The 9442-nt window shown below is 58.4% G+C and overlaps 1 protein-coding gene across 13 annotated transcripts in view; it reads right to left on the minus strand.

The window, feature by feature from the left end:
- Positions 1–8378, minus strand: part of RTEL1 (regulator of telomere elongation helicase 1) — a 39342-nt gene extending 30964 nt beyond the window's left edge. For 2 of the 13 annotated variants that reach the window (XR_004245902.2, XM_032141958.2), the window contains exons 1-7: positions 8224–8375; positions 7184–7455; positions 5207–5405; positions 4760–4853; positions 3886–4039; positions 3622–3682; positions 486–561 (exon numbers count right to left, since the gene is read on the minus strand). Coding sequence is in view for 10 of the 13 variants with exons in the window: in XM_032141958.2 (XP_031997849.1) it covers positions 486–561; positions 3622–3682; positions 3886–4039; positions 4760–4853; positions 5207–5405; positions 7184–7285 (686 nt within the window). In the remaining 3 variants the exon portion in view is untranslated. Of the gene's footprint in view, positions 1–485; positions 562–3621; positions 3683–3885; positions 4040–4759; positions 4942–5206; positions 5406–7183; positions 7456–7936; positions 8036–8223 lie in introns of those variants that run through there. The other 11 variants (XM_032141962.2, XM_032141959.2, XR_004245903.2 and 8 more) reach the window with 10 other exon arrangements.
- Positions 8379–9442: the final 1064 nt, after the last annotated feature.

Here is a 9442-nt window from a genome sequence, read left to right on the forward strand (position 1 = left end):
AAAAAAAAAAAAAAAAAAAAAAGCGGGGGAGGTTCCCCCTCAATATAAGAAAAGCTTTAGTATATCTTGTATCTCTGAAGCTATAAAAGAGGTGGACATAGGACACATTTGCTGTCCTCAAAAGAACAAGGCCGAGCTACCAGCACCAGCATGGGAAGCTATCCACAACGCTGAGTGAAAACAGCAAACTGCAGAACAGTCTGTGCAGACCAAACTATGTGTGCTTCCACACAGACACAGGCCTGCAGGACTCCGTCCACACTCCACGGTGGCCACCGGGGGTGGCTGAGGGCCAGGGAAGAAGGAGACAATTTTTTACTCTATCTTCCTCAGAGCTACTTAAACTTTTTCATACTGAATGGTGGTTAGTTTCATAATTTAAAAAGGAACAAAGAAAAGGGAAGAAACATATAAGGACCTCCACAGATCACAGGAGAGCTGGGCCACGGAAGGACAGTGGTCGTGGCCTCACTGAGGGGTCTCACCTGTGCTTGCTTCCGCTCTTGACCAAGTCCTCGATGTCCAGGATGGGGCTGGCCAGCTCCTGCTCCAGGCCTTTTTCTGCAGGTGTGAGGCAGGGGTAAAAACACACCCTCAGTGTCCACTAAGTCCCAAACCACAGGGGGATGCCCAGGACAGAACGGCTCCTACACGGCAGGCAGGGCTGGGCGTCCCCCACCAACCGTGAAAGCGCCACAAAGCACCCACTGAGGGTCTCAGGTGCCCAAGGGAGGCCCCCGCCTGAAGGGATCCCAAGGGAGCCCCCCTCTGCCCCCAGAAGGCCTGAGGTTGTGGACCAGACAGAGGCCAGCAGGATCCTGAGGGTTCTATGCATCCTCTCCAAGATAGCCCAAGACACGACAGGAGTGGCAGCTACACTCAGCCCTCCTCAGGGCAGGGAAGAACAGCCCCTCAGCCTATCGCCCCAGCCCACAGAGGCATCTCCCACAAACCCCTGCAGGTGCCCCTGTGATTAGCACCATCACTCAGCTTCCCTGCCAACCACAACAGGCCTAGAACTTCCACCTAAGGGACAGCCAGGTTTTCCTGGGCTAAACGGTGGCCCACTCCCCTCTGCAGCATGGCAGCCCTGGGAAAGAACACTGCCTGTGCTGGCCGAGAGGCCCCAGGCAGAAAAGGCTTCAGGAGTCAGGGTCTGGGGGATGTCCTGCCCCTCCCTTGCCTCTACAGCACAGGCCCCCAAACCGGAACCACAAGAATTCCTTAGGGAGCTGCTTAAACACAGACAGAACCAGAGATCTCTTCTAACAAGCACCCTAGAGTTATAGGGCAGCCACATGGGGTAATGGGGCCTCCCCCAGCTCCTGACTCCATCATAGCTGCTTGGTGCCAGGCCCCCCAAGGGCCAGGACTCAGCTGCAGAGGCCAGAAGCGCACACACACACACGCACACATATACACACACACACACACACACATACACCAGCGATGACCCAACCCCAGATGCTCCCAGGGATAGCAGGGAAGGCAGGGGAGGAAAAGCACACCCGAGCAGCACCATAGCAACAGACCAGCCAATCAGCATGCACTGCCGCACAGCGGCACTTGCCAAACCTTCCCTGGCAGAATGCTGAGGGCGGGGCGAGGACAGGAGCTGCGAGGGGAAGGGGGACGAGGGGCAGGGCCGTCCCAGAGGCTCTGCCCCAGGCTGACCCCAAGCTTGCTGTCCCCAACCAGAGTCCTCACAGGACGCAGGCCAGGAAGGGTGCCAGCTCTCCAGCTATCTCCTCGTTCGCCCAAAATATCTGCCTCCCTTCCTCTCAGACCCCTCCAGGAGCTGCAGCCCACTCTAAAGATGCCCAGGCCAGTGCAGGTGCTGCAGACACCCCCTCACAGCCCGTCCAGGCGGCAGACAGGATGCAAAAGTTCACGGCTAGGCAACCTCCCACCAGGTTGGGCAGTGAGAGCCCAAGCCAAGGGGGACAGGCAGGGGCTGGCCTGTGTCTTCTTGGTCTGAGTCCACAGGCCTGGCGGAGGAGACAGATGGGGGCCCCAACACCCAGAGGCCTAACACGGACGGAGGCAGCACCAGGAGGCAGTCAGAGGCCTCCCCACCAGGTCGCAGGCCCAGCGTCCCCACCAGGTCCCAGGCCCAGCAGTCACCGGGGCGCTGCCCTTGTCAGGACCACAGCTGGCCAGGCCCATGCTCAGCGTTCCATGCTATCCCAAGGACCTCTGCTGCATGGGACTGGGGACACCCAGCAGGCACTCCAGTCCTGGAAATCCAGGTGAGGACCTCGGAAATGACGACTGCTGAGAATTTCCAACAGCACATCTGCCCACCCCGCCGTCCCAGAGTCACGTCCTACTGGCATCACCAGGACGAGCGGGCACCTCCCGTCAGGGAACCTGGGGGCACAGAGAGAGGCCGAGCCCCTTCTTAGGCCCACCAAAAAGGCCTGGACAACCACACATCAAGATGACTGAGGGTCCTTGGTGCCACCAGACCAAAAACCACAGCAAACAAGAAGCAACACAGAAGATGTCTCCAGCAACACAGCACATGCCTCCAGTAAGTGGGAGCCTCCCTGCAGGCCCATCTTCCGCCCACCCTGTCCCTCCAAGGGCCAGGGCCCAGAAACGCCTGGTAGTGGGTCATGCGGGACCACCCGGCTCAGTCTCTGCCAGGGGAGCACCACCCTAAATACAAGAGCAGCTTCAGGGTCCTCAGTCCTGGCACACGGAGCACTCAGCAAACATGAGGGCAGAAAGCAGCCCACAGGACCGCGATGCCTTCTCAGTGCTCTGGGACCACCTCACCTGAGGCTCCAGCCCCAAATGAGGCAGGGAACCCTGATCCCACAGCAGCTCAGGCCGCGCCGACTGCACAGGTGCCACCCTCAGGTCACAGAAACTGTGAGGGCAGCCGACAGGGATGCACCCTGCCACTGTCTCTAGGACCACGTGATGAGCCCCAGAAGCCCTTCACATACCAGAGGGGCAGCCATGTGGGTGCAGAAACACCCCTAGCCCTCACAGGCTGTGGCCACCTGCAGTCACAGGGCAAGCTGCCCTGGCTCGGCTCCTGTCACTCACATCCCGTCTCTGGAAGAGGCCCCAAGGCCTCCCGTGTCAGACCCACAGGACTCAGCCTGGAGTCACACTCGGGGCTGTAATTTTCCGCAGCAAGGTCAGCACAGGAAAAAGACACATGGGGCAGGGTCGCAGGAGGCCAGACACGGCTTCCAGGACACCCTCCCAAGATGGTATGAGGGCCGGTCACAGGAGCACCTGCTGCTGGGCAAGAAACAAAGTTCCCGAAGAGAAAGCCGGTGTTCAGCAAAACCCCTACTGTTTGCACCAATGGTATAGGTGCAGGGAGCCCCTCTCATCAGGAAATGGAGGGAGCCTTCCCAAAATCCAAGGCCCCAGGCACCAGCCAGAGGCGGTCTTGCCGGCTGGCTGTCTCGGGCCGCTGTGTGAGCTCTTCCACACAGAAGACTAACACGGGTGGCCCTGAGTCAGAAGACAGTGCCCAGGTACATGGCTGCACTGGCCGCCCCACCAGGCAAGCACAACCAGGCTGTGACACCACTGAGCCCCACCCTGAGAGGCTGCACACACTCCAACCCGACCCTGGTCCCACTGAGCTGCTTGTACCTTCTACATTGTTGTAGAAATGACAGGAGCGACTTGCCACCTTCTTGCGGCACAAGTGGATCTGTGGGAGGAAGAGCAGAGTACGCAGCTGAAGCACGGCCAAGAAAGGACCCGAGCCAGTCCGCACCCCCACCAGGTCCTCCCCTGCAGTCCCCCGGGTGAACTTCAAACCCTAGCCCAGCGGGAGCACAGCCTGGGCCTCTGGACACCCAGCAGCACTCGCCTCGCAGACACTGAGCCGGAAAGGGGGGCCCAGGAGCCTACCTGTATGTGGTTACTCTCTTGTTTCTTCACCTCAGGATGGATGCACAGCTGCTCCCGGGAGCCCAGCACACACACCTTAGGCCTGGTGGGAGAGAGCACCGTGGGTCCAGGAGGAGCTGTCTCCAACAGCCACAGCGTGGTCCCACAGTGTGAGCTGTATGGAGACACACAGGAGCCTTGGCGGCCAGAGGATGTGAGCATAACTGCAACGTGCCCGGGCGTAGAGAGGATGTGAGCATAACTGCAACGTGCCCGGGTGTAGAGAGGATGTGAGCATAACTGCAATGTGGCCCGGGCGTAGAGAGGATGTGAGCATAACTGCAACGTGCCTGGGCGTAGAGAGGATGTGAGCATAACTGCAACGTGCCCGGGTGTAGAGAGGATGTGAGCATAACTGCAATGTGGCCCGGGCGTAGGAGGGAGCTAGGAGACGAGCAGGGGGACTGGACAGAGGGACGAGATTCAACAGCTTCCACAGCACCCTGCCATTGGCCCCGCCACAGGAACCCCACAGAACAGCAAGACTCTGCTGGGCTCTGACAAGCGGCAGGGCCTCCTCCTACTTCATGTGCAAAGCTGCACTGGGGGCCAGCCCTGACCTACCCCACAGCTGCTACAACAGTGCCTGCAAGGAGCTCAGGATGCCAGCCCAAGGTCAGCACACAAATGCAAAGCTGCTTCCTCACAAGTAATGGGCATTGGAGACAGCCCGGGCCCCACCCCACCCCTGGGCACCATCGCACTGCACACTTCGGGGGAGCATCTAGAAAGACCACCACCCTCCACCACAGCACAGCATGCGCTGTGGACCCAGCACCATGCCAAGCTTGTTCTCTCGAGGACCCCGAGACAGGTGTGAACTCGTCTGACCCACCGGTAGGAGGTGTTCCGAAGCTCGTTGATGACCTGCGTGAGTTGCGAGTGGGTCCTGGAGGCGTAAATGATCTTTGGGATGTCCGTGTAGCAAGCTGACCAGACACAAGCAAGCACAGAGGTCATGGTTCTCAGACAACGTTCTCACATGTCAAAGGCAGGTGGCATTCGGCTAACTCAGCCCTGCAGACAACCAAGAATCTGACACCCCAGATACCGGTTTATCAAAAATGGGTGAAGTGGGCATCTGCCGTGCCCTAATTCAGCAAAAAAGCCCAACCTGAGGTTTACACCCATGATGGCGAGAAATTATACGGCAGCTACAAAATTCTCCTTGAGTTCTGCTTGAGAGACGGCAGGAGTCCCCATGGGCCCACCCCACCCTCAGTGCCATCCCTTGCCAACCATCCCCACAGGACGCCAGGAGAGGCCTGGGAACTAGGGTCACCTATGGGGTCTCCAGCAGCAGCAGCAGCGTTGCCCCAGGATGACAAGGCCCGATCCGGGAAAAGCTCCCCTTGCACCCTCTCAGCAATCTTGCGGGCAGAGATGCCATCTCGGAGGTGCTCTCGCCAGGCCAGCGTGGTACACAGCAAGCACAGCGTCTTCCCTGTGCCCGTGGGGCTCTCCAGGATGCCATTCACCTTCTGAACAGAGTTGGGAGCAAGGGTTACAGGGAAGCCAGGAAGAGGCGAGGCCACACGAGCCACCCCAGCGGGCAGCTCTTCGCAGATGCAGAGGCCACTGTCAGGTGGCGAGAGCCCCGTGGAACCACAGAGAAGTCCGCAGGCAAGTCCCACTCTTGCCCTAAAGGGCGTGAAGCAACTCAGCCGCCATTAGCAAACGATTTGCAGAACGTTACCCAAAACGCGACAGTATTTTTCAGCCTAAATGGTAAGATGACTAATTAGGTGTCAAGTCTCAAAATAGGAAACTGTTCTGCGTTTCTGGATCCAAACATTTACGCTGTCCTATCTGATGTCCTACATACGAACTCTCAGATAGGAACCTGAGCAGGAAACTCGGGGAGGGGAGGAGTGTGAGCCGGGTACAAGAGGGCACCTCGAGGAACCCAGGAGAAGGCAACCTGCGCCACTGCCACCTCCCTGCACCCCCGAGGTTCAAAGACCTTCAAAGTGAGGCTGGCCACCGGCTGCCCCTCTAATGGAAATGCTTCCTCCTGACCAGTGAATACCAGCTGCTCCTCAGAGGCCCCCAAGGCACTCCTAAGTCTGTCACCCTCAAGGACTGCAGGGAAAAGAGAGATCAGACTGTTACTGTGTCTATGTAGAAAGGGAAGACATAAGAAACTCCACTTTGACCTCTACCCTGAACAATTGCTTTGCCCTGAGATGCTGTTAATCTGTAACTTTGCCCCAACCTTGAGCTCACAGAAGCATGTGTTGTATGGAATCAAGGTTTAAGGGATCTAGGGCTGTGCAGGATGTGCCTTGTTAACAAAACGTTTACAGGCAGTATGCTTGGTAAAAGTCATCGCCATTCTCCAGTCTCGATAAACCAGGGGCACAATGCACTGCGGAAAGCCACAGGGACTTCTGCCCTGGAAAGCAGGGTATTGTCCCAGGTTTCTCTCCATGTGAGAGTCTAAAATATGGCCTCGTGGGATGGGAAAGACCTGACCATCCCCCAGCCCAACACCCGTGAAGGGTCTGTGCTGAGGAGGATTAGTAGAAGAGGAAAGCCTCTTGCAGTTGAGATAGAGGAAGGCCACTGTCTCCTGCCTGCCCCTGGGAACTGAATGTCTCGGTATAAAACCCGATTGTACACTTGTTCGATTCTGAGATAGGAGAAAAGCTGCCCTGTGGCAGGAGGCGAGACATGTTGGCAGCAATGCTGCTCTGTTAGACTTTACTCCACCGAGATGTTTGGGTGGAGAAAAGCATAAATCTGGCCTAGGTGCACATCCAGGCATAGTACCTTCCCTTGAACTTATTTGTGACCCAGATTCCTTTGCTCAGGTTTTCTTGCTGACCTTCTCCTTATTATCACCCTGTTCTCCTGCCGCATTCCTCTTGCTGAGATAGTGAAAACAGTAATTAATAAATACTGAGGGAACTCAGAGACAGGTGCCGGTGCAGGTCCTCCGTATGCTGAGCGCCAGTCCCCTGGGCCCACTTTTCTTTCTCTATACTTTGTCTCTGTGTCTTATTCATTTTCTAAGTCTCTCGTCCCGCCTGACGAGAAATACCCACAGGTGTGGAGGGGCTGGCCCCCTTCAAAGGACGATCGTTTTTACTTGTTAATCCTACCTCCGACCCCACCTGGAACACCAGCCCTTTTTATGACAAGAGGCTGCCTCTCACCCGGAGGGGCCCGGCTGGAATGGGCCGGGAGACAGAAGCACACCCTGTTCTGGCTGAAGCTCCACCCGCCCGCAGTCCTTTCCTCGGGGCCTGTGCTCTACCTGCTGCAGACATTCCAGGACCTTGGTCATGTACTCCTGTTGGCATTTGTAGGGCTGGAAAGGGAAGTCTATGGTCACACCATTCAGGACTATCTTGGGCATATCAGCCTGTTCTCAGAAGGGCACACAGCGTGGCTGAGGGGCAGGCTATGTGGGTCTGTGCGAAAAAACCACTCCGAACATCTTAGGGTCTCAGGCACTCCTGGTAAGCGATGCGAGCATGTGCACTGGGACACAACGCTGTTCTCTTCGAGAATCTCTATGGCACAGACCTGGGAAAGACAATAAGACTCTGCTTGTAGACAGCCTTCGTGGGTACCAGGCCACTTTCCCAGGCGTTTCCCTAAGTCCCTCCTGTGGAGAGGGTCGGAGGGCAACCCTGGTATATCCCATCTCAAGGAGCTGGCGGGGCGAAGATGCGAAGTGGCTGGCCCTTGCCTTATCCTCCCGCCCCACAACTCCGTCCTTCTCTGGAAGAGACGCCCACAGTGCTGCAAGTTCCAACTACAGTAATTCCGTGACTTCCACAAGAGCGTGAGGGCTGAAGAGGCAACCGGCAACCCTCCTGGCCTCAGCAGGCGCAACGTCAGAGCGGAGGGTCCGAACCTCCGGCCCTGCCTCTCCAGCCCTCTGCCCTCCTGGCTGGCTGGAGGACTTTCCCCACCCCGCCCAGGTAGGCAACCAGATGCAGCCAAAGTAGCGAAAGAGCATCCCGGGATGCCAATCCGTGCAGCCCTCAGCAAGTCACTCAACTTCTCTAAGCCTCAATCCCGCCTGGGAACTGGGACTAACAGGCCAGACGCGGACACTCTGAATGTCGGCCCTTCCCTCCAGCCCTGGCCATAGGCTCAGCCAACCCCGCGGCGCCAGCGCCCACGAGCGCAGGAAACTACAGGTCCCAAAATGCAGCGCGGCCAATCCGCCGACCCGCGGCCCCGAGGGCGGCACGGGGCCTGCCAGGAGCTGTAGTTTCGAAAAACCGCAACGCGCCCACGAGCCGCTCGGGTAAAAGAACCACTTGTAGGGTCACTGCGACTCACTGCTCACTTGTCTCCGTGGCGAACCTTCCAGAACCGGGGGCCCTCAGGAACTCAACCGACTCCAGTCGAGGGCCACCACCGCGTCCCCAGCTGTCAGCCAGTTCAGAGTTCGCGGGCAGAGGCGCGCAGTCGGCGCTGAGCCCACTGAACTTCCGCCCCCACTTCCGGTCCTTTGCTTTGTGCTCCGGGCGGAAACTGTTCCCCCGCGGAGGGGGTCGGCCTGCTCTTCGGTTCCTCCAGGCCTACGCGGCCCTTTGCGCGTTCTGTGTCCGGCTCCCCTGCCCAGTGAACCTCACTTCCATCGCCCACAGGCAGAAATCTGGGGTCCCGCCCGTCTCCTCCCTTGATGTTATCCCCCACCAGGGTCTCCGTCCCACTACCGCCTCTCTAGGCCAGGCCACCACCATTGCCCAGAGAGCTGCACGGGCCTCCTCCCCAGAGGCATCTTTTTACTGCCGACCGTGGTGTGAGCCGACCGCTTTCCTGAAAATTTGAAAACGGCTGCCCCTTGCCCAGGACCCGGCTCCTGAGAACCCTGACCGCCTCTCCTTCCTCTCCTGCGGTCCAGCTTCTGCTCGGCTCACTGTCCCGCAACGGTCCCGGCGGGCCTCCCTGAGTCCCCAGCACCCGGCACTGGCTGGCAGCAGGGCGGACTCCAAGAGCGAGGCCCGCACCGTTCTGTGGGGTCAGCCCAGCGTCACGGATGTTTGTCTCAGGCGGCCCCAGCCCCCATGCCCCAAAAGGCCCCAGGAGGAAGTTGGCGCTGCGTGACCGCGCACGGCCGGCAGGCAGCACGTCTTCGTGGCTTCTTCATGGCTGTGTTGAGTGTCCACTGACGGCACATGCGAATGCCATGCGTGCCCATGCTCATGGGTGTGAGATAGTGCTCGGAGAAGCCCCAGCACTCACTGGCACCCAGCCCCATGTGCCTGTCCCGGTGAAGGAACTGCAGGCTGCCTGAGACTCGGAGGAGAGTTGAAGATAAGACCAGCCACACACACTTGTTGAATGAATGGGCACCAAGCACAAGTTTCAGTGCCCCTCATACGTGCTGATATGGTTCGGCTCTGTGCCCGCCCCAAGTCTCACCTCGAATTGTAATCCCCACGTGTGGAGGGAGGGACCTGGAGGGAGGTGGTTGGTTGGTGGGGTCAGTTCCCTCCAGGCTGTTCTGACAGTGAGTGCTCAGGAGACCCGATGGTTTAAAAGTGGCAGTTTC

Source organism: Hylobates moloch, unplaced genomic scaffold (genome assembly GCF_009828535.3).
Source record: "Hylobates moloch isolate HMO894 unplaced genomic scaffold, HMol_V3 SCAFFOLD_21, whole genome shotgun sequence".
Classification (NCBI taxonomy): domain Eukaryota; kingdom Metazoa; phylum Chordata; class Mammalia; order Primates; family Hylobatidae; genus Hylobates; species Hylobates moloch.